Source organism: Micropterus salmoides, unplaced genomic scaffold (genome assembly GCF_014851395.1).
Source record: "Micropterus salmoides isolate LMB-PRFRI ecotype aquatic unplaced genomic scaffold, ASM1485139v1 Ms_hic_scaffold_1, whole genome shotgun sequence".
In the NCBI taxonomy this organism is placed as follows: Eukaryota; Metazoa; Chordata; class Actinopteri; order Centrarchiformes; family Centrarchidae; genus Micropterus; species Micropterus salmoides.
Window position 1 is genome coordinate 62,484,167 of NW_024040040.1, and position 25,218 is coordinate 62,509,384.

A 25,218-nucleotide genomic window follows, 5' to 3' on the forward strand; every position below is an offset into this window, starting at 1 on the left:
TGAATGAAACGGATTACAGAAGGGTGGAGGCATGTCTTCAATATTTTATGTGACAGTGTAATGTCAGGGTGTGAACCGTAGGTGGCGGCAGAAACCAGCTTTCCTTACGGGCTGATTTAATAATGCAAAAGCAAACCGGAAATCCTTCGCAATAAAATATTTTGTTCAATTGTGAGTCCTGAAATAATTGAATACTTGGGAATAAATGGTTTTAGTGCAGTAGAAAAAAAAACACGCATGTTAAAACACCCTAATGGATCTATGAATTTAGGCCTTACTAGGAGTGATAACATGTCTGTCCAATATATTTATTAATCCATTATCTATCATTTACTAGTGCTTAAATAGTATGTCTATTATGCATTATTTATGGGCTTGTATTCATATTCCTATTCCTTTTATTTTTTATCTATTTTTTAAACTAGATAGCCTATAGGTTTTTCTTGTTCCTAGCCCCCCCCCCCCCCCCCCCCCCCAAATGAGGTTTCGATCTGAAAGGGGTTATTTTATTCGTTTTATTTTGAATACAATACAACACGGTCTTTATTGTATCCTGTGACGTCATCAAGGTGTTTAGCTGATTGAGTAGGGTGATTGGACTGATTCATCTCCTGCCCTCCAAGCGGTGTGTGACTCACGGGCAGTTTTCTGTGGAAACCGAGGGGATCTCACTGGGAAACTCCTGGTGTACTTGCCAAAAGTCTGTTTTAATGAAGGCTCGTTTTATTTCGGCTCCTAAGTGGTGAGAAGTTAGGCTGACTTTATTAACACTGAAAGCCTGAAACATGCTGCTGGATGGTGCGTTCACTGTCTTACTTCTGATCAGTGGAGCTTCTGCTGTGTCAGGTAAGTACATACACTCACTTATAATACAGCACATATTGGTCTTAGTGCTGCATTATTATCTTTAAAGTAATTTATTAGATGTTTTGTGTATATGAAACTACAATACTGCTATAAAAAAAAAGAATTGTGGATATAAAGGAAGTAAAATTCACTTGATGTTTTGCCGTTGACAAAACAAGACAGACTAGATTTTGACCTCTGGTAACTTGTGATACAGTCTGTTACACTGAAATATTACGAAAAAATGAAGTAACATTTAAATACAAGAAAAATGTGTAAACAAATATGTGTACCTCATTAGTTACAAAGAGTCAAAATGTCTTGTTTTCAGGTCTGGTATTGAGGTTGTAGTTAGAAGAATAAAATTGTCACTCACCTGATTCTGGCTGAAACATTTAGTCAGGGTTTATTTTATTCAATCCTTTAACAGGTTGACTCATTGATTTGCACTACAGTATAAGAATATAAGAAACGCACATTAATTCACAACAAACTCACTATTTACTTGAACACAACCTGTTTTTAAATTATAAAAATGAATTTGCAAATTGTGTTCCACATTACAGGAAACAAATAAGGTGTTTACAATTGCTGTTTCGAACTTTTTTTTCTCAGACTTTTTGGTGAACTTTGAGTTACACTGTGGTGCGCATAAAAATATTTCTGGAGAGTAATAAATGTGTTCAAGGTTCAGCTTCACCTTGTAGTTATTGGTGCGATTGCTTTTACCATGCAGGGAGTTTATTGCCATTTTTATAATCAGCTTAATAAGTAGCCAGCATCTTAAGGGCTGGTAGTTAAATCATGACACCAGTTTCCTCTTCAAATCATCATTTCATAATCATGTGGAGAGTTTCTGGAATATGTGTGCCTCTTTCTGCGTACATGTGATTGTATTGTGGTTTCTGTGGGCTGTGTAGATGTTACTACACTACTACACACAAAAAAAATTTATATTGCAATAGTTTCTGTTCCAGCTCTTCTCCTGAGGTAATTGACACGTCATTTCCCATTTCTCCGTCAAGTGCTTTCATTGTTATTTTTCTCAGGAACATGACTAACTAGTCCTTTCACGTTTCTGTGTGACTTATCCACTGACTCCAAACTTTCCAAATCCTTTTAATGAGCTGCGTAGAGATTAAATATACAGTAACACACAGTTTGGGTATAGAGCTGATTTCCCTGGTTTTGAATGGAAATCTTGATTCACAGCATAGAATGACAAAGTTTTCCCGACTTTGTGTAAACAGTTTTTACTTTTCTATTTCAACATGACGAAACGGTTTTCCCAGTTTGGTTGGTGTGACAGAACTTGGCTGGCCTTTTGACACATTTTTGGAAGAACTGGAATGCCAAGAGTTACAATCTGTGAAGGTTCTCAGTCATCCAGGTCATAGTTATCCAAGGAAGGTTAAAATCAAGGGCAACTGGATTTGGAAGCCATTTACACCCGGGTTGAAAAGCTGTCTCTTAACAGAGGAGGGGGTCTGCGACACCACATATCGCCCACTTATAATGCTGTCCTTTCATCACCTCCCTGGAAACGTAACTAGAGTTACAGTATTCACCAACTGAACTAAACCTATGTTCACAAGAAGGTTCACGTCAACATCCAAGTTGTTATTACAACTAAAACCTCTGAGATATCTGACCTGCTAAATAATTTGCAAGTGCCTTCACATTAGCCAAAGTCTGTGGTTTAATTAAAACCAGAAGTTAATAGATGTAGCGTCATATTGACCACCACATGCACAATGTCTTTAACCTTCACATGACCAACTCTGCAATCATACAGCTGTCTTGAACATTAACACATAAACATGGGAACTTTTCCCATCTCCACCATCTGTCAGTATAGATCCCATATGTAATGAATGCAGCATTTACCGAGTCAGGGGGAGGGGGTAATATTCAGAGAGCCTGAGGGTCTGGACTGGATGGGATGTTCTGTGCTGAAGAACCAGTTTCTCAAAGCGTGGCTGTCTTGAGGAAGGTTGGGACATGAGGTGGAGGAGGCTTTACAGCTGAGTCTTTGTTGAGGCGATCAAAGTGAGAAGAAAAGGGATTTAAGCTCATCTGGTTATGTGGCCTCACGATGGGGTCACTGCCACATATCTTTGGTGTTTTTGGGGACTCTCTCCAGTCCCTGCTGATGTCTCCGCGTTGCCTCCTTGGTGCCAGCTTTCAGTCTCGCTCTGGCAGTGCTATAAGCTGCTTTGTCACAAATGTCTAGAGAGCAGGTTTCACATCCTGCTGATTTACAAATGTCTGCAGTTTTCCCCCAAATTATTTATGCTTTTGGTCTTTGGACAGAAGGAAGTGTCTCATAATGCTGGTTGGTGAAAGTAGTATCTGCAACCATGCTTTTAATATGAGGACAGAGCTTTAAATAACACAAGCACATCTGAGAAATGGGATTTTCCAAGTTTTTTCTTGTAAAATTTTGAGTTTTTTTTCTTGAAAATTCACATCCTTAGTCTTGGACATTCAGAGTTCTTTCTCAAAATATTACCCTCCTCCCCGGCTTTGTAAAACAAAAAAAGGCCCTTAGATGCCATACACTGATGCATGGAGGTAAATCCCTGTAGCGACAAGAGTGAAGGCTGTTGTAGTGGCTCAATGATGCCTATGTTTTTTGAAATTACATGTTCAACTATCCAGGGCTCACCTGTCCACATACTTTTAGCCATGTAGTCAGCACAGGCCAAACTGGGATATCTGTGCAATATCGTTTCTCACTGCTTTTAAAACTAAATTTAGTTTTGAGGTTTTTTTGTAGTTCGTCACCTAAAACAACTAGTACATTTGCATCACAATAAAAGTGTCATAGTTTTATAAATAAATACCTTTTAAATAAATGAACTGAGATGTTTGGATAGAGACCGATCCTGCAGAGTCTGAGACTCTATGGTTGAAAACCACAAAAGACTGTATGACTTCATATTTCAAATAGGGATTTACTTCTCTTTATTGGGATCTCACCTTTAAAAAACCTACAATTAAAACAATTGAACAATTTCATGTTAAGCACTGTAATGACCTGACATATTGTCAAATTGAGTCATTTAAAATGGAGCTAGCCGCGGCTGGCGTTACCTAAAACTACACTTGTTTTTGCATGTTTACGGGAGAGTAAATCATGCCTGCATGTGTGCTGACTCAGTAGGGAGGACATTAACTACAACACATTCTTGCGAAACCAGTATCATTTATTGTCTCGTCTCATGAGCTAAGTGTATCGTTGCACACCTAATCTGAGCCCTTATGTCCCCACCGCTTTTCAACTCAAAGTGACTCCCTTGCGCAAAAGCATGCCTAAGATGATTAAATATAATAACAGACTTTGAAGGGATGTCTAAAAACTAGGCGGGGCAGTGCAAAACAATGAGGGCTGGTAGAATGCAGAAGGGCAACCACAAGGGATACCTGTATTTGTACACCTGCCTACCTTATTGAGGCTGTGGTGACGGAGACACAAGGTGAAAAGGTAATGGCGTGTTACAGGAATTGTTTGGTAGAAAGTATGTACTGCAGCGCCACACACCTCGCCAGGGCCAATATGTAGATAATTGTGTTTTTTTTTGTTTGTGCATAGTTGATAGCAGTGTAGGTGTTGTGTGGTTTGCCCTCATCTATCTTTCTGCACGGGCAAATGTTGATGTTATTTGGTAAATACTGTGGTCATCGAGATAACTTCATGAAGGGCGGGGGTAGCACTTAAATTTGTTTGCTGTCGGGCCAGGAGTCAGATAAAAATCTTTTTTTTCTCTGTGCATTCAGTAGAGTGTGTTTAGTTTAGGCACCTGCTACCTTAACCTACAACTTTCAACAACTTTAAAATTTTACTTTTCTGTTTATTTTATTTTTCTTGTAGAAATCAAAACAACATGTGGTTTAATAAGCAGTTGGATTACACTCTGAGGCTATTTACTGACCAACAACTAACAGCTTTCACAAGTCCTCATAGTGGGGTTTCTGGATTGGGATACGGTCCAAAAACTGTGTGAATGTTGAATGTATTCTTAGTTAACTTGCAACTTGTGTGAATTAAGTTGTCTCGCACCTGTAGTTTGGTTCAGTGTGGAAACAACACATACGTCACTGCCTCTTGCTTCTGCAGGTGATTTCTCTGAGTTTTAACTTCTGCTTCCTCCCACAGTCCTTTCTGCCATCCAGTCATTTTTACTTGTGCTATACAGGACTCCGTTGTACAGATTGTGTCTAAATTGGACCTTCCTGTTAAAAAAAAGTTTTAAAAAAGGCGTGCAGGTTGATAGGTTAATTGGTGATTGTGAATACTTGTTTGTCTCTGTGTGTCAGCCCTGTGATGAACTGTCAACCTGTACAGGGTGAACCCCGCATCTCGCCCAATGTTAGCTGGGATTGACTCCAGCCCCCACGACCCTACACAGATAACAGGTTATAGTTATTAGCTGGATGCAGTTTTCCCATTCTGCTTGAGGGAGTAGATATGTGTGGGTGTAATCTTTGTTTGGAATCAAAGGAGAAAGGGCGACACGGGCAGCATGATTGTATGACTTAGTATATTATGGCAATCTGCTGGTTAAGATTTCCCTCGTGGTCTGGGGTGTTGACCATGAACCACATCGTCTCCAGTTCAAGTCTGCGGGATGTTTTCCAGCTCCCTTTTACCCCTTTTCTGTCATCTATTTACTGTTTGTGTTAAAATGCCCAAAAATACTTGAACAAATGGCTTGGTGTCCGTATAGTTTGTGATGATGAATGAGGGTGTACGGTGACACATCTATTTATGGGTCTCTCCTCTTTTCTTGCAGTTCCGTCTCCAAAAAATGTGGTGGTGAGCTGCCAAAATCTCAAAGTCACAGTCAGCTGGGAATACAGCAAACTGCAACCACAAACCACCTTCAGGGTACAAGTCAAAGGTTCTACTGTGTAAGACTCAACTGCCTTAAACATGAAATAAGAAAATATAACTTCAGTAGTGCTTGAATTAGTTTTATTAAGAGCTAAATGTAATTTAATGTTTGCTCTGCAGCAGCAGAAATTGTGTATTTATGCTGATATTATTTTCTGAATACTGTCTTTGACTGCTGGTTTAGTAAATCCACTGTTTTGTTGCTCATATTTAAGAAATGAGGAAGAAACCACCACAGACCATCAGTATGATCTGAGCCACTTCGTCTGGGCATCTAATGAGCGCTACATGGGCTTTAATTATGTCAGTGTAACAGCCATACAGGGAGGCCACCGGTCTGATCCAGCACCGTCTAAAACATTCAGCTTCTCAGCGCACAAGACAGCTGATATAATATGTAAGTAATATATAGATTTTAAAATGTGTTTATTTCCCTGTAAATAAGTAAATGTTACCAACTAGAGTGTGGGTCAGATTTACATTGCTAAGTTTCTTTTACCGAGCTAAAATTTGAATTTCTCTCCACAGGCAAATTAAATTTCCCTCCTGTGGATCTGAAAGTGGAGGATTCGGGGGCCAAAGTGACGTTCAGAAATCCCCTGCACTACTACAGTGAACTGAAGCAGGCTGACAATTCTGCCTCCTTTAAATTCACAGTCTCTCCAGGTGGTGTAAGTACAAATAAAGCTTAAAGACATTTGAAATAGTATGAAAAAGGCGTTTACAACTCTGGAACATCAGTCAAAAGTTGAGCCAAATTCAGAAGAAGTAGCCCCTTTCTTTTGACTTTCAGTGAGTCAGCTTGAGGTGAACGTTATTATATTATTAATAATTAATAATGATGATGCAAGCAGAACAGCTGGTCTACCCATGCAGGCTATATAAAGTTCATAAGCTATTTTGATGATCGATTTAATCGTTTCAGTCATTTCCTAAACAGTTTGTCAAAAATCTGTAGATTCCAGATTCTTAAATGTATTCTCTTAATTCTTAAATGCTCCTTTTCTTTGTTGTTCATGATAATTAATGAAGAGTCTTTGGCTTTTGAACTGTTAATTAACTTTAGGCTCTGGGGAATTTTTTTTTTTTACTTTTTAAAGACTAAACGATAATAAATTGTGAAAATGAGCGGCAGATTAATCAGTAATGAAAATAATTGTTAATATATGTCTCTTAACCTGCAGACATTTCAAATCTCATTACGTTCAAGAAACGTCAGGAAATGAGATGAATTACAGAGCTTGAATTCATATCCGTGGAATCGACTGAGGTCTTAGTTCCCATCTTGTAGCGCAGTTTATCTCCTCGGGGTCCGGCACCCTGTTAGTCTGTGAGAACTTGTTCTGCAGGTCCGGACGTTGGAAATTTCAATATATCTCCAAGAAACAAAAATGTTTGTTGCTTTGTTTATTATGGCTCCGCTTTGGTTGGATATCGAGAACCAGTTCTGAAATGGAACCAGTTTTAGTTTAATAAGAACTAGGGAGTTGTTAAAAGGTCAGTGATTTCTGCCCCCACCCCAAAACAAAGGGCAGTCAAATGCTTTGTTTGTTATGGTAATAATATGCTAATAAGATAAAAAGCAGTGTTGATCGTAATTACCGGTGTTCTGTGACTTTCAGGAAGGTGAATGCCTACGGAGCCAAGAGATCTGCGAACGCGAGATTGAATTTCCTGAGGGTGCAGAGCAGTGCGTCAATCTGACAGGATCGTTGATTGTCGACAATCAATTGGTATCGTTTAGTGAGACACACAACATCTGTCCCAGTATCCCACCTTGTAAGTCTGAAGTGGTGAAGGTTTCTTCAAAGACTTTCAGTATACGGCATCAGAAATGTGTCTTTCATGTTTCTGGTTTACACGGGTTAAACAGAAGGTTTGGTGACATAAAACAAAGAAGAAACAAGCATGTTTTCTCAACATACAAATAATCTGGACACAGTAAAAAAAAAAAAATTCTGATCCTGTACTTAAGTAAAATACTAATACCACACTGGGATAGTACATGCAAGTAAAAGTCCTGCATTTAAAAGTAAAGTTAACATATGTAAGAATTATCAGAAGAATGTACTTAAAGTGTCAAAGCAGAAGTACTCACTGTGCAGTAAAATTTTCCTGTCAGTGTTTCACTAGTTGATGTTTCTGGGTTAATATTACTACTACAATAATGTGCATCAATTTATTTTACCTCTATAGATGTTGAGGTCCAAGCTGACAGACTGATGCATGTAAATTTGTCATAGCTAACATAACTGTCTGCCTGTTTGCTGCTGTCGTGCACGGTGACGTTTTCAGAGCGTTTGTTGAAAACAACTGGCTGCTGCTGAAAACACTGACCGAGCCAGACCGTCAATGTGCTGTAAAACCCAAACTATGAGCTGAAAGAAGCCATTTTCATCAAGCTGCTTAAACTTTCTGCTCAGCACCAAACAGCAGTCAGACATAGTTAGCGGCTAGCTGGTGAAGAAAATTGAGTATTTAGCGCCAGAGATTTTTCTCAAGAGTTGGTGGAGACCATACCAGAGCTAAAAGGGGAGTGAATAGTGGATGTACATTTACCAGTGTGGCAAAAATCTGACTGCAGGGTGTGTAAGAGATTTGCCAAATCAGCTTTATAAGGTTATAAGTCTGTTTTGTTATAACAGCGTGTTGTGCGGCCCCCAAATGACCTAAAATATAAATTGATGCAGGTTTAATTAATGTTTATTGAAACAGATTTTGCTTGCTGTAACAAAAACCACTATTTGTTCAGCAACACACTTGGTGGCCTCTATATTAGGTACACCTGTACAATCTAATACAACTTTTTGTTGACATTGTCTGAAATGTAAATTGTAAATCTGAGTAAAATACAAGTGCTCTTTGCTTTAGCACATTTGCAAACTGTGAAACTAAAATATTTTTTTATTGCAGGGGTCTATGTGACAGTGGGAATTATACTGCTGTTCGTGTTAGTTGTCGTACTGACTGTGGTATCAATCATGATCTATAAGACAAGGCCCCGGAAGAGGAAAACTCCCATTCAACTTGAGAATCTGGTAAGGTGTCAAATTGGAAAACACAAACCAGTTATTGGTGGTTGTGTTGCTCTAATTGTTTCTAAACCCTTTGTCTATCCTTGTCTTCTGCAGCCAAACCGGGGGAAACAGTATTATACTGTGACCCCCCCACACATCAGTACTGTTCTGATCAGACTGACTGTCAACGAGCCCGGCACAGAGGAGGAAGCTGAGCGTTTGACATCGGAGGGACAGAAGACAAATGAGGACTACTCTTCAGATGGCTCTGTGAAAACAGAGTGCACTTCGGTTGATGAGGAGGAGGAGAAGGGGGAAGAGTCAATGTCATCATATGACCGCCCACAGAATCTGCAGGTGGACATGGGTGATGCAGAGATGGTCACAGGTTACACCGGGTGTTAATGCAACAGCTGATTGGGGATTCGTTAAATGTTTTTAATTCAGTACCACTATAGCTCGGGGCAAACTACACACTATAAAGCTTAAAGCGGCGCACTAAGAGGAGTCAGCGCCTTGCTCAAGTGACCCCTGAGAGAAGTTTGGAGTGATGCTGTCCCCCCATCACCCTCAAACCGTCTTTTTGACTGCAGATCGAATGAAAGATTTTACTCTCTGAAGTGACCCCGTCCTCTCTCCATCTAAACTGATTGTTCAGTATTGCCTGTAGGGTGCTCCAGGAGGGAACAACCACTAACCTATAAGTACCTTTTTAAACGTGTTTAAGGATATTGTTGCCTTTTGAGCTGTTTTTACGCATTTAATACAAATCTGAGGGAGAATCAAGGAAAAAGACTGAACCTTTGCTACAACATCAAAGAACTGCAACACAAAGAAGTTTTAAAAAGACTGTTACATGCACATGACCACTGGAGCCACATTTTGGAATATGACTTTCCACAACATGAAGTATCTGCCTCATTCTTACCCACTTTAAAACATTTTATCAGATGTAGCAGTGCAGAGTTTTTAAGAACGGCTACATTAAAGCACACAATAGGAAGATTTTTTTTTTTTTAAATCAAGTTTTTTTAATATCAGCTGAAACTGCTGGTTTAGAGTAGCTGTTATTCATGAAGGAAGGTGTATTCATTTTGAAGGGACACACAAAAGCATGTTTCCACTTGTGTTAAGTGGTATCTAACCATGTAGACAGTTTAGGTTTTATTTGCCCAGGTTTGGACATGAGATTTCTGTTGCCTCTTTTTACAAATATTCTAAGAAATAATCCACTTTCACCAGTTTTCACAAAGAATATTTCTGTGGTAGAAAGTAGTTCCAATGAAATGTATTTATGACAAGGTCTGGATTGTCCAGAGCAAACACGGAAACTTGTTTATGCAAAAAGATGTGCAAGTTGAATCTTTTGGCAGCAAAACTTGGGACTCATATTTCAAATCCTGGACAAATAAAACCAAATTACCTACATGACTTAGTAGCCCACCACTAGAAGCAAAAAAAGTGTACTAAAATAATAAAAGTAAACGGAGCGCACCTCACACAATCTGGACTTTCCCAGAAACTGGTTTTAAAAATCCATTTGAACCTTGCTTGCAGTGCCACACCTACAATTATCACACAAGTGTTTCCATCTGTTGTTTTACCTGCGGCATGCAAAACTGGCTCTGTTGGCAATGTGGGGGTGTTGTTCATTTGCATCAAGAGGATTAGGGTTTTTTTGCATTACCCCAAGGTGGCTCATCTTTTTAAAGTTGTAAGTTTGTGTAACCTTTTGTTGTATAAGACTCGCTTTTATATAGTTTTTAATTTGATTACAATTAATACAAATTTTACAGTATATATATATTTTTTTTGGGGGGGGGGTAAACACCCAAAACCAATTTTTTTAATAATACACCGACCACTATTTCTAATGAGATGTGAATTTTATCAAAATGCTTCTGCTGAACGCTTGTTTGCATGTGGAATGAATGCCAACATGTTGCCATGCCAAAGACTTTGTGGTGTCAGTTGATGCTCATACCTGTCTGATGATTATCAGCTCAACTGTGGGGAAAGCACATCCTGACACGAGTTCAACAAGAAATCTCACAAGTGTTTTTAATAAAGAGACGTGAACGATATTTATTTGCTTTTGTAAACAAGAGACGTTTGCAGGTGTGGGTGAAGACATCCTGATGATAGCTGAGATGGCACAGAGAGCTTTATGGGCAAAATAAACACTTTGCTCAAATCTTTTTTTCTCCCCCATTTAACAAAAGCAGTCAAACTCCTCAAATGTTACAGGAATAATGTGTGTGCTTGACAGTTTCATGTTTCTTTTATAGCAAGGAAATAGTCCAGCACATAACCCCTGTAACAAGGCGGTTTGTCTTTCCTTAATGTTTTCGTACTGGTTAAACATAATAATTAGTGAGATTTAGAGGAGCTGGTAGGTGGATTATTTTTCTTTTACCTTTGGACAGAGCCACACTACCTCGTTTCCAGTCTTTATGCTCCGCTAAGTTAGTGGGCTGTTAGCGTGCAAATATGAGGATGGGATCTATCTTTTCTCTGCCAAGTCAATAAGCATATTTCCCTAAAGTTAGAGCATTTCCTTTAGCATAAGAAGAAGAAAATAATAGAAAAAGTAAATTCAGAAATTCAAAGCCAACTTTTGATACAAAACATTCTGGTGCGATACTCAGCCTTTACTTTTCCCGGATTTCAAACTGTTACAACATCAAGATTTTTGCTCCTTATATTTAAAGTGGAGTTAAATTAACTTTATGATTTGAAGAAATTCTGGTCTTAAAAAACCCAGAGCCTGTCAGTCCTCTTGTTTTCCATCCTGTCAGCTCCACTGAAGTGAGGAGCAGCGTGTCCGTGGTGAAAAGTCTGTGCGGGCAGAACGCCGGCGTTGGGGAGCTAAAGTTTCATGCCTTGAATGTTTGTTCTCAGATTCAACATCTGCTTCTCCTGTCTGACTTTTTCCTCCTTGAACGCCATCTTGTTGGCTTTCTTCTCGACTCTCCTTTCCTATTCAAAACACACAAGCAGAATTTAACATTGTACTGTGCAAATATTTTTATATCTTAATCATTTGTTGGCATCGTTTTTCATGTCACTGCAATACTGATGAAGCCCTTCATTGTGTAAATATTTGAATCCAGTGTTGGCAGGGTAAACACAGAATGGCCGGGCTTTGTAACTCACACTTTGATAAGAGCAAAATAAAGCAGGTCAGTCGTCCTACTGATCTGATTGTTTTGTTACAGGATAAGACTAGGGCTGTCGCGATAACCGCAGTGTTCATACTGTAGGGCGTGTTCAATTAATAAATGAGTGCTTCAAAAGTTCCACAACCGTAACGAGCTCTGTAACGGCTCAAGGATGGATCGCCTGTACGTGACCTGACTTCCAACTCTGAAGCTGTAAGTGTTGCTGTGTTTTTGTTGTTTTACGGTTTATTTTAAACTTTAGCTAACTTGGTGTTAGCACATTGCGCGGCTAATGTGGCTAGCAGGCTCGGCGATGTTGGACTAACGTTGTGATCCTGAGGGACAGTAAGCCTCATTTGAATCTCACTAACTAAGGAGCGTAGTGTGTCGGAAGCCTGCAGCTATTTTTCTTGTTGCTTTCTGTGGAAATTTAGTTATTACGTTACTACAGCGCAGCGGTTTGTTGTGGACAGCCATTCTGCTCCACAAGCGCGTGCGTTGTCGCGGTATGTAAATTGACTTGATAGACGTGCCCTGAAGGTAACGATATAACGTTAGCTATGTCTTAAAAAGACACGTCAAACTACAAAAAGGAGTTTTCTTGGCAATGTTGTTGACTAGCACCCAGCAGCTAGCTTGCTCCGACCATAAAGCTGCTGTTAGCGGCTCGCTGTGCAGTGAGGTGACACTCTTACTCTGCTATATGGCGCCAAATTACTTCATTGATGAAAAATGCGATAATAACGCATAAACACTGCTGAGCCCCAACATACTGCCGCGGTGGAAACTCTAAACTCCCGGCCTGTTTCTACTGAACATGTGATTCTTTAAAAACAGCTCACAAATATATAGGCATTTGTTTGGGACTGTTTAACAGTGGATTAAGCATGATGGTTTTGGTGTTTTCAGGAAATTTTTTATAAGAATAAAGTATTTTCAGAATCAGAAGGAGCTTTATTGCCAAGTAGTGTTTTACATATGTATCACTCAGTATGACTGGGTAATTGCGGCCGAAGTTACAACAGATTATTTGACAGAGACATTTCTGTACATGTTTTTGTCAGGTCTGAAGTGGGCGAGGCTCAGTTAATAAATCAGGGTTTTGTATGATTGTGTGCTTCTGTTACAAACACACTGTCAATCAAATTTGTTAAAACCACACCTACAGATTACAGAGTTTTAATCTCACAATTCTACTGAGGATGTATTTTATTTTATTTACTTTGCTTAGTCATGAATATTTAATTGTATATATTATAAAGTCAGAGCCTGTGGGCTTCCACTCAGGGAAAGCTGGGAAAAAGTCACCCCTACTTAGTTTGCTTTTTTCCACTCACTTCCTGGGTGCCTATGGGATAATGATTGTTATTTCATCCCGTAGACATTTACCAACTGAGCCAAGACAGCCTAATATTGCTTAATATAACTTCAGACTACACCAAAAACATAAAAAAGGTCTGTTCTGAGGGATTTAGTAGTTTCTGACTTTGGGACGGGTTATTCTATATGATAATATTTTTTCACTTCCATTCACTGGAACTGTTTGGAGCCCCCATGGGGAGGGCCACGTCTCACAAGCAAGATTTGAAGGGCCTTAAGCCAAAGACACAAAACATCAATGTTTTTCCCCTCTTTCTTCCTCACCTTGCGTTCGTCCTTGATGGCCTGTTTCCTTGTTCTCCTCTCCTCTTTGCTCTCCTCCCTGTGGCGAGGCTGGGTGGAGACCCGAGGCAGGTCCGAGTCGTTGATCCTCGTCATGCGCTCGGCCTGCTTGGCGGTCAGGCCTCTGGCAGGAAGGACGTCCAGAGGGATACCCGTTTTACTGGACACACGGATCGGCTTTATCTGCCGATAGAAGAAAACAAAGAAAAGGTCTGCTTCAAGTCTAAATTTTAGACAATGTGCTGAAGAGGCTGGATCATAAAGTGCCTGGACAAGAGTATTACGTAAAATCCAATATATTCAGACTCTGCTTTGATTTTGTGTTTCACATCTTGACTTTCCAGAACAAAGTCTGAGCTCATCTGCAACCTTTAAAAGTTCACAGTGGAAGTTTAAGTGGCCGTCTTAAATAACACTATCGTTAAGCTATCAAGCAGGTTCCTGTAGTGTCATGTATGAGAGTTTGTTTTTCAGTTTACAGAACATGTCCGTACTCTGCAGACTAGTGTTTGTTGCCTTCACAGTTTCAGCTGCAGCTTTGTCTCAGTCACAAGTGTAGGTGTGACGTGCACGACCAGTTGGTCACATACCGGTCTCACACGAAGTCGCAAGACCGGAACTTCAGGAAAGCATTCAGGTGTGGGATTGTTTGTACAGAGTATCTGTTTCTACACGGGTATCATATCAAACAGCAGTTAGAAGTAATACAAAAGAAGGACTTTTCATACCTTTGGTGGGTCTTTAATGACTTTGGGTCTGTTATATATGTTGGAATATGTGCCTGGACAAGACAAGAAACATTATACAGATACATTAATACTGGCAGTGTCTCACTATAAAACATTAAACTACTGTAATCAAGACGTCTCAACACCTGAAAGAGCACGAACATCACGTCTATCAAACCTACTGTCAGAAAAAAATACACAGACTCTTTAATGCCAATTATTATGCCAAAAGGAATTACAAATCAAAGTTAAAAAAAGCAGTTGTTGAACTATCAAGAGGTGTCAGACGGCCCAGTATAAAATGTATAAAACACAATAGGATTTTATTATTATTAATTTATCACTTCTGGCATTTAAAGATTTGTAATTTCATTACTGCAGAGTTTCTTATGTGGAGTGAAAATAACACCTATGGGTCCAACTGGTTGTGGTGATACTTCCTATCTAACATTGACCAAATAAGCTTTACTGCACCGATGTGGAACAGATAAAGATGATAAGATTTTAACCTTTGGCTCCAAATGAAACGCTAAATAAAAGCTCTCAGCTGTAAATGCCCTGTAGTCCAATTCTGGTTGCCAATCACAGCTCTCAGCCGATACAGAGACCTGATTAAATAAAAAAATCAGTTTGAAAGATAAAAGTCTATTTAAGAATCTTGATTAATTTCATTACAGAAGACGTTCACAGTTGAGCGAGACTCACACAGTTCAATAAACACAACAGTCCTCTTGTTACAGTTGATAAACTTTATATTAACCCATTAAGTGGCGTAATCTCTGACATAAACTCCACTGGGGGTGCTGACAATACTGATTTTCGGAGGCTGTAGCCGCCTCAGCTATAAAACAACAGTGATGATGGATATCATGAAACTAGATGACCTAATCCACACACACACACACACACACACACACACACACACACACACACACTCTTACTGTTTTATTTATTGATTTTATTTTTAATATATTTTTATTTTTTAACACACACACACACACACACACACACTTACTGTTTTTTTATTTATTTATTTTAATATATTTTTATTTTTTAACACACACACACACACACACACACACTTACTGTTTTTTTATTTATTTATTTTTAATATATTTTTTAAACACACACACACACACACACACACACGCTTACTGTTTTTTTATTTTATTTTTAATATTTTTTAAACACACGCTTACCGTTTTATTTATTTTGTATTTTTTAATATTTATTTTTTAAACACACACACGCTTACCGTTTTATTTACTTATTTTATTTTTTTATATTTCTTTATTTTATTTTTTAAAATACACACACTTACTGTTTTATTTATTTTATTTTTTAATGTTTCTTTTCTTTTTTTCTTTCTTTTTTTTTAAACACAAACACACATACGCTTTGATTACTTTACGCTTTCATTGTTTAATGAAATGTATGGGGCTGATTGTTCTTATGTTGTGTATATATGATGCTTTGGCAATGTTGTTATTACATTCATGCCATTAAAGCTAATTTGAAATGAATTGAATGTAGTTTAACTTGGCATCTATTGGTACCAATCATGCTAGCTTGGGTGCAAGGGGGCTAAATAAAGCGCCAAAGGTAGACTACATTTTGGAGAAGGGATAAACTGGCATGGCCATTTTCAAAGTGGTCCTTTAACTGCTCATCAGCCAAGTTGCTTTCTAAACATTCGCATGCAAACATTACACCACATCAGCCACTGATGGCTCCGTTTCCTGTTTAAGGCCGTGTTAAAGGAATATCCTGAGTTAGATGAGTTTTAAAGTTTGATTTCAGCTTCACTGTTGTGCAGTGGAGGTGGCTAGTCGTCCTCGCGGATCAATATTCTTGCCGTCTGTAACTTCCTTAACATTTTTCCCCAGTTAAAGGGCTCCTTACGCAGTTTTTTTATTTGTATAATGTACAGATAGTAAAGCCACTTGAGGTAAATTTGTGATATAGGGCTACATAAACTAAATCGACTTGAATTAATGAATATGCAACCTGTCTGAAATCAACATTCTGAATCACTGGCCAAGGGAACAGGTAGACCTGCCAAACATAAATTCATGTGTGTTCATTTTGGATTCTGGATGCAACTTTACAGCAAAGTGAATTTAGGTGTAAATGAAACTCACTGATGATGGTTTCACAGTCCCACTTCTCTTCTGGAGCCTCAATGACCACAGTTTCCATCTCTTCTTCCTCCCCATCATCTTCCTCCTCCTCCTCCTTCACGACAGGAAGTACTTTGGGACCCAAGTCATCAGGCCTGAGGTATCTAATCCATAAACAACCACAAAGATGTAAAATCAGTCAGCTGGGTCATCTAAAGCAACATTTCTTTTTACTAACAAAACATGAGTTTAATTCCTCACTCCTTCTCTTTCTGTATGAAGTAGTCTTTGATAACTTCTTCCAGGCGAGCGCTGTCCGGTTCGATAAAGCCTTCCAGCTCTGCGTTGTCCAGAGCGCCGATCTCATCGTCATCGAACTGTTCGTAAAACTGAAACAACACAGACGCAGTTTATGACCAAGTTAAAGACCCACACAAGTGATTTTAGTTACTGGACTCACTACATATACACAGACGCTTTTTTACATAACCCTCTCTCGTCACCCACAACGGTCCAAACATACTAGCAATGGCATGCACGGGTAGTGGTGTGACGAGACACTCACCAGCTACCGAGACTGAGACGAGACAAGATTTTATTATATGAACATTTCGAGCAATTTATGGAGGAAATGTTTTTACTTATGTAAAGAGAAATGGAATTCAGCAGGCAACAACTGAATCTCCAACAGAATATAATGCTGTAAGGCTCTCAAGTGTTCTGTGTTTCTTTCAGATATGTATTCTCCTGAAACCAGCGTCTCGTGTAATATCATCCTGCTGAGTCAGCACACATATAGGCATTATTTAGTCTTCCTTATTTGTGTCTTTGTTTGGGGAAGTACACTCTTTAAGTGTTCCGGCCCTATACTCTGCTGTGCATTAGTTATTATATCAGACTGTTTGAAAACCAAAGCTAACAGAGAACTTCTAATCAGGCAGAAATCCACACATTTTAACTTCAGCACCATCGATAAAGTCCAGCTCGCAGACCCAAAAGGAGCGATGTAGTGCCTCAGTTTTTAGATGTTTATATTGCTCTATCACAAGCTGGCTGCGACTCAACAGTGTGAGAGAGCAGGTTCACTTGATTCCTATCACTATTGTCAGTTCTACATTTGTTTTTCCACTGTGTGAGGAATGAAAAGATAGTACAGATAGTCTATGGGCATGACAGCGTGTGGGAAAATGTCATCGAGTGAGTTTCACAACAGCTTTGAACTGGACGAGAAATCTCGTCACACCCCTATGAACGGGTGGAGGTGTGAGGGAAGGAGTATCTTCAAAAGAAAAAGGCCATCAACAGAGGTTGAAATGTGGCAGCAAATGTAATACCTGCTCCTATTTTTAAGCATTATCACAAACATGACTTCAGATTTGTCGTAATCTACTTGAGTAAATTTACTTGGTTAGAGTCCACTAGGGCTGAACGATTAATCGTTTTTAAATTGTAATTGCGATTTGAAAGAACGCGATTAGCTAATCGTGAAGACGGCGATTAAAATGTAGGTTAATTATACAGCACATCTGACCCGTTTTAAACAGTCATGCAGTTAGAAATTCATGTTGTCATCCTTGTGTGACAGACTTGCTAACCAATCACAAGTGCCACGCTTCACCTGTTACAGTCCTACTCACCAATCAGAGCGGGCAAAGGGCAGGTACATTTTACAACAACAAACGAAACTGGAGGAAAACCTGATTTTGCTGACTTGTTCAGATTTTGTTGATTTGTTCAGTTCCTTGATTTTTGTTAAGTAGGCTACGCAGTTCAATTGTTTCTTTTGTGTCTGTTTTAACTGTGTTTATTGGTGATATACAATTGGGAATCTGCAAAGGGTATTTTATTTTGAAAATCAACCAGATTCTCTATGCCATTCTGTGTCTAACTTCCTGCCCGGTTCATCTGCTCTGTGCTTCTTGACACGCTTTTGTTAAAAATATTAAAAATTCCACCGCTGTCTTTTTTGTAAAAATTGGGATTATACCCAATATAATAATATAAGTATTCACCTAACAAAAAGAGTGAAAGTTCACCTTTTCAAAGCGGTCGTCCAGCAGAGTGAGCTGCTCGTTCCTCCTCATCACAGACGACGTCATCGAGTACTCTGTGAACCGACTCTTCGTCTCCTCGTCCATGAACATAAACTCACGACCGCGGCCTTCCGTGTCCTCATCCCCCGACAACCCGCCCTCAGAGTCGAAGTCATCTTCCTCGTCTGTGTCCTCCCACTCGTCATCATCACCATCATCTTCGTCGTCATCGCCTCTGTCACAGGTTAAACACAAACAGGAAATTACAATTACAATGTAGTGGTTATTTTGATAAATCGGGCCTGTCAGCAAACACATCCACTCTCTATTTCTGTTAGATATGATTCTACTAAAGATAACGGTAGGAACTGAAGATCTAGGGTTAAGGTTGGGAAGTCTCAAAGTATTACAGTATACCAGTGTATTTAGAAATCCCCAAAGACAGGAAGGATTATTAGTACCATCAAAAACACACTGCTCTTTCAGGTGGATTAATCATATTTGCTCTTATTTATTTATTTTGTGTGTGCTCCATTCAGATTTGAGTAGGTATGTTTGCTCAAACGATGCTCTGTACTTTTCTGCGGATGTGAAGATTGTAAAAGTCTGTCCATTGTTGATTAAAAACTCTTTTCAATGTTGATGTGCCTCTTTTTAGAGCATGCCATGTGAAAATCACTTCACTGACTCGCTATTTCTTCTCTCGTCTCCCTGAATTGAGTCGCGATGCACAGATTTGATTGGCTGAGTGGCGCCATGTGAGAGGATTCTGGGCGGCTAAGCCAGAGACGTAACGACGAAACAGTTCTGTGCAGCATCAGCGGTGAGAAAAGAGAAGTTTAAAACATCATGACAAGCTTTGAGGAATCAAAAAGATATTAAAAATATTTATTTTTCTTACTCTATGTCCACTGCTCCACTCGCAGTGTTTGCTTTGATGATGAAGTCATCATCCAGCATGTTGTCGGGGTCGTCAAAGTCAAAGTCTTCGTCGAGGGCAGCCACGATGTCGGGGTCCATGTCCAGCCGTGGTCCTGAGGGAACACACTCATACCAGTGAGCAAGAAGACACAACAAGATGCTGACAATTGACCCTGAGGGCAACTGCTTCATATGCTGGGGACAACAAATAGCAGGTAGGGATTAAAGCGAATCACCACCATGAAACTAGAAATTTTGAACATGAAATCGAGTTGATGCACAGATCCAGAATTTTTCTAGAGAAATCATTAAAACAGTTTACCATGATTTTGTCATTACAAACACACCTTACAAGTATCCATATAGTAGCCTTTTAAGTATCTGATCTCTTATGAGTCTTATAAAAAGGACATTTTCAGTGGAAGGAGGTGTTGTTAGTACACTGTTTTCTGTTTGAATCCCACAATCTGCAGATTTTTTTCAAGCGTTTTTTCCCCCGGGCTTAATCTAAAAGATCAGCAGCATTGTTGCAGTTCCTAGTTGTCGCCAGCAGAGGCTGATAAAACTCCTTAGTGTAATTTGAATGATCTGCTTACCTGAGATAGGAGCAGCTTTGTTCAGAAGTCCCACCTCCTCTTCAAACTCTGAGGCGAACACTGAAGATGGCAGGTTGATGGAGGCTGCCTGTTTATCAAACACAACAGGAATCATTTCAGAGCAGATTTGTTTTCCCCTCCAGATAAATGTCAACATTCCTTTGTTAACTTTGTTTTGTTTGTTGAGCAATTATGTGAATGAGTGACAGCTACGAATAACATCTGCCAATATCTGACCAGTTGCATAAAGAAAACCACTTTAAATAATCCTGAAAAAAAATCGCAATATTTTACAGGTTTCAGTTTTTGGGACCGTGTTTAAAATCATACTTAGGGGTGTGACGAGACACTTAGCTCATGAGATCAAAGAGATATTTTAACGCTATTTTTAAGAAATCTTCAATGCTGAATTATATGAAAAGTTTAAGCATTAAACACTTAATTTCCTGCATTCTGGGGACATGTTTTGCACCAATCTATGAAGGAAGTGTCTTTATTTATATAAAGGGAAACAAAATTCAGGCTCGCAAACTGGTCAGGGGTAAAAAAGGTGAGAAGGATCCGCAAGCAGAGAAACGTACAGAGACAGTGTAAGAGGGTCTTTTTTCTTAATTTACATGTTGTATAGATATCGTGCATTTGTCTACTGCAACAAGAAAAAGATACCGACACGCAAGGGCGTCACTTTGTGTTGAAAAGTAGCGGGGATATAAGGGCTCAGATTAGGGATGTGACGATACACTTAGCTTTCGAGCTGTGGCGATGCACCATACTGGCGTCACAAGAAGTATTTTATAGAAATAATCTGAATTAATTTTAATTAATTTCCTGCATTCTGGGGACATTTCCTGTTCTGCCTTTCCTACATCAAGTTATGATGAAAATGTTTTCATTTATGTAAAGGGAAACACGAAATTCAGGTGGCAGGTGACAATTCAAAATCATTACAGAATATAATGCAGTGCACCTCTCGGCCATTCTGTGTTACTTTCACATTTGTTTCCCCTGTAGAACTTTTCTCATGTAATATCATCTCTGTCAAATTTGTTCGGTCTTTTACCTTATTAGGCCGAACACCGAAAGTGCTTTTGCTATTTTGGGCCGATTAATTTCGATGGCTGAACATTAGGTGCATCCCTACCTAATACGTGGTAAGACAAGCAGCAAATCACTTACATAATTTTGAAACACTGCTTACAAACAAGGCCAAAAACAACAACAAGTAACTGAAGTTTACAAAACCATCCCAATTTTGGTAAACCTATTTTTAGTATACCGGATTTTCATGCACCGCTGATTCAACTTACAGGGATGGTTTTGTCCGTGTCCCCCTCCTCCGCATTCTCCTCCTCTTCATCGCAGATACGAATAAGTCGCCTGTCAGTGCTTAAGGGTCCAGCTGCCACCAGCTCAGTCGTGCACGACGGCTCCTTCAGGTGCTGCAGGTAGTTATAGTCATCGTCGAAGAAAACACCAAACTGCCTCTGCTCCTCGCGCCTCTTCTCTACTTCCCCCTGAGAAATAAGAAAAGCACATTACAGGCAAAATTTCCCAAACCAAGTTATGTTGTGATTTGTTTGGGCAATTTAAAGTTGCTATTCAAACGCTGAATAGTTTTAACGTCGTCAAGCTTCTTTAACTCTTCAAGCTCTTTGGTTGAACTGCTCACAGCTCACAGACATATGCCACCTGTGACACGTGGGTTGCAAGTTTCTATTGCTTTTCTTCAAAGGGTCACAAGCCAAAAAGATGAACCTGTACCTTGGTGGCGGGCAGGAGGACGTGCTGTGGGGCTTTCTCATCTGCAGCCAGCGGGTCCCTCTGACTTCTGTGGACGAGGTGAAAGGTCACGGCCTTCTTCTTCTCGATGAACGATTTCTTCTTTCGATGAGGCTGGAAGAGACAAACACAGCAGTGAATAGTGGAAATCACCGGTGACGATAGAACGGTAAAGTCTTTGGTTTGATCCCCAGGTTACATCTGGGTGGCAAAAGACAGCAGCATCATTTCTCTCTCTCTTAATACCCCTTAGTGAGGTGCCCTGGAGCAAAGCACTTACTGCTGCAGTGGAGTGTCCCAGCAGTTGTACTCTGCAGCTTTTCCACCAAACTTTATAAAAATATGTCATGAACTTTAAGATAAATGGTTAGCAAACTCACAGCTTACCTTAAATATTAAGATACAGATATATATAAAAACAAGAGTACTAATGAATGACTTAATGATTAACCTAATTTTCAGTCTATGCAGTTTAATAATGACCAAATTTACGAAAACTATTTTTCTATGTTTTCTATCTTTAAAGACAAGTCAAGATGTTCCTTTACTGATCCACCACAGGGTAAAATTCAAATTGTCACAGCAGCACAGGCGGATGTAAAAATAACTAAATATTGTAACTGTAAATTTAATAGGTTTTGGAGTGACAACATTTTAAGATGTCACCTTAGGCTCTTTAGACTTGGCATTTTATAGATTAAAAACTTATTTTCTTGACTTTGGACACAGCTGTTAACAATACAATCCCACCTCCGTTTTTTTTAAGCAGCCAGAGTGGCAAAAACAACCTTTGTTGAAATTTTCATGAAAACCTGGGTAAACTCCATATGCTGATGAAGATCATGTGATATGATCAAAAGCTCCACAACACCTACTAAATAAGACATTGGGGTAGAATTGTTTTGTCAATTGACTCTTACATAAAGAAATACACATTATAATATAGGTTATTATTAAACTATAATGAATACTCAAAAACAAACATTTGTTTCAGCCAGATGTGCAAGACTACAAAAGGGGCAGCTGTGATGTAGGAGGTTTGCCCGTTAATCGGAAGGTCGGCGGTTCAATCCTCGGCTCATATATATGGTCATATAATTAGAATATCATCAAAAAGTTGATTTATGTCAGTAATTCCATTCAAAAAGTCCACACAGACTGATATATTTCAAGTGTTCATTCCTTTTAATTTTGATGATAACTGACAACTAATGAAAACCCCAAAATCAGTATCTCAGAAAATTAGAATATTGTGAAAAAGTTCAATATTGAAGACACCTCTAATCAGCTAATTAACTCAAAACACCTGCAAAGGTCTTTAAATGGTCTCTCAGTCTAGTTCTGTAGGCTACACAATCATGGGGAAGACTGCTGACTTGACAGCTGTCCAAAAGATGACCACTGACACCTTGCACAAGGAGGGCAAGACACAAAAGGTCATTGCTAAAGAGGCTGGCTGTTCACAGAGCTCTGTGTCCAAGCACATTAATAGAGAGGCGAAGGGAAGGAAAAGATGTGGTAGAAAAAAGTGTACAAGCAATAAGGATAACCGCACCCTGGAGAGGATTGTGAAACAAAAACCCATTCAAAAATGTGGGGGAGATTCACAAAGAGTGGACTGCAGCTGGAGTCAGTGCTTCAAGAACCACCACACACAGACGTATGCAAGACATGGGTTTCAGCTGTCGCATTCCTTGTGTCAAGCCACTCTCGAACAAGACACAGCGTCAGAAGCGTCTCGCCTGGACTAAAGACAAAAAGGACTGGACTGCTGCTGAGTGGTCCAAAGTTATGTTCTCTGATGAAAGTAAATTTTGCATTTCCTTTGGAAATCAAGGTCCCAGAGTCTGGAGGAAGAGAGGAGAGGCACAGAATCCACGTTGCTTGAAGTCCAGTGTAAAGTTTCCACAGTCAGTGATGGTTTGGGGTGCCATGTCATCTGCTGGTGTTGGTCCACTCTGTTTTCTGAGGTCCAAGGTCAACGCAGCCGTCTACCAGGAAGTTTTAGAGCACTTCATGCTTCCTGCTACTGACCAACCAATATTTTCTGCTTCTAGCCGCCTCCACCTGTTTTACTTGATATTGTTGTGAAAAAGTGTTGGACTTTGTTCAACTTGAGAAATACATATTTCAAAATGTCAGTATTTCATGCATTAGTTGATAATTAAGCAAGTAGACCCCTAGTACCAATTATTCTGTTATAATCAAATAGCAAACCGCAATCGTGCAGCTCTATACTGTACCTGTCCATACTGTGGGTGAGATAGCAGCTGATCTATTTATGAAATTAAACCACGGCTCATGCTGTTAGAAATAACCTAACATTCCTGTATGGGGTTCTGTGTGTCCCCAAAATCTCAGCACATTTTATATTTTCATCTTACATGTACAGGATGCTTGTCAAATAATCGGGTATGTCAAGTAACTTTAGGAAGGTCAGGTTTTACTAAATCTCTGGTACTGAAGAAAACACAATCGAAGAATTAACTTGAGTTTTACTCCCAAATGTCTTTTTATTAACATTAAAAAGGAATCAACTAAGTTAGCTTACTACAAAAAAAGAGAAACGGGGGAATTGTAGTTTGATCAAAGCTACAACCATGTCTACATTTAATTAAGTAACTTTAATACAATCAGACATAAAGTTAACGATGTTATTTTCTACTTTCTGTGCTTTATTGGTGGTTAGCTAGCAGCGGTTAGCAAGGTTAGATTCCGTTCAGCTTACCATTTTGTAACGGAATCTCTGATGGGTTTCTTCGACTACTGCGGTTTAAAGATCATCAAACTTCAAACTTAGGGGAGTTGTTATTATAATAAAACCGTTTAGATCCAGAAACTGTCGCTGTTGTTTACCCACGCTGGGTTCTCTCCTTCACCATGCTGCTGCGGCCATTGCTGGGAAGAACCATCGGAACAACGCGGGGGGAGTTCAAATGATGTGAATACGCTTTAATACGGAGAGCACATGTGGTACATTTTGATTCTTGGTAAAATGATTATAGATATGATTTGTGAATGAGTTTAAATTGATACACGTTTTTGCATTAATAATGAAAATCACGTTATTCTAGACCTCGGTTGGATTCCCTCTACAGTACACATTGTTGGTGTAGTCCACATACTGACTTCTTTCTCCCCTCTGTCGCTGGCGGTTGGAGAACTAGTTTATCGGTGCATTACCGCCACCTGCTGTGGCGTAGTGGTTCTTACAGAGGAAACAGTTTGAACATAACGCTGCTAAATCTGTTTCTTTTTTAAATAGTTAATTGATTAGGAGCAATAGAAAACATCCTGGCTGGAAACATCACAAACTGGCATGGGGTGTGCACGATGCAGGACTGAAGGGCTCTGCAGTGGGTGATTAAACTGCTCAGAAGATCATTGGTACCCATCTCCCTCTGGGGCAAGCAGGAAAGATTGCAGCTGACCCCTCCCATCCTGGACACAAACTGTTT

At 39.4% G+C, this 25,218-nt stretch overlaps 2 protein-coding genes across 2 annotated transcripts; one reads left to right on the plus strand and one right to left on the minus strand.

Moving 5' to 3' along the window:
• The first annotated feature begins 603 nt into the window (after nucleotides 1-603).
• LOC119898260 (interferon gamma receptor 1-like) lies at nucleotides 604-10,844 on the plus strand. The gene is made up of 7 exons (XM_038712451.1): nucleotides 604-846; nucleotides 5,643-5,760; nucleotides 5,959-6,140; nucleotides 6,272-6,414; nucleotides 7,366-7,522; nucleotides 8,657-8,781; nucleotides 8,875-10,844. The coding sequence occupies exons 1-7, from the start codon at nucleotides 786-788 to the stop codon at nucleotides 9,163-9,165; spliced, it is 1,077 nt and encodes a 358-aa protein (XP_038568379.1). The 5' UTR covers nucleotides 604-785; the 3' UTR covers nucleotides 9,166-10,844.
• Nucleotides 10,825-24,680, minus strand: ltv1 (LTV1 ribosome biogenesis factor). Its single transcript, XM_038712301.1, has 11 exons — nucleotides 24,489-24,680; nucleotides 21,743-21,874; nucleotides 21,289-21,495; nucleotides 19,982-20,069; nucleotides 19,366-19,498; nucleotides 18,468-18,699; nucleotides 16,693-16,820; nucleotides 16,453-16,595; nucleotides 14,312-14,364; nucleotides 13,566-13,766; nucleotides 10,825-11,739 (listed from the first exon to the last, which is right to left on the minus strand). Exons 1-11 carry the CDS (start codon nucleotides 24,489-24,491, stop codon nucleotides 11,629-11,631), a joined length of 1,431 nt encoding a protein of 476 aa, XP_038568229.1. The 5' UTR covers nucleotides 24,492-24,680; the 3' UTR covers nucleotides 10,825-11,628.
• Between the last annotated feature and the right edge of the window lie 538 nt (nucleotides 24,681-25,218).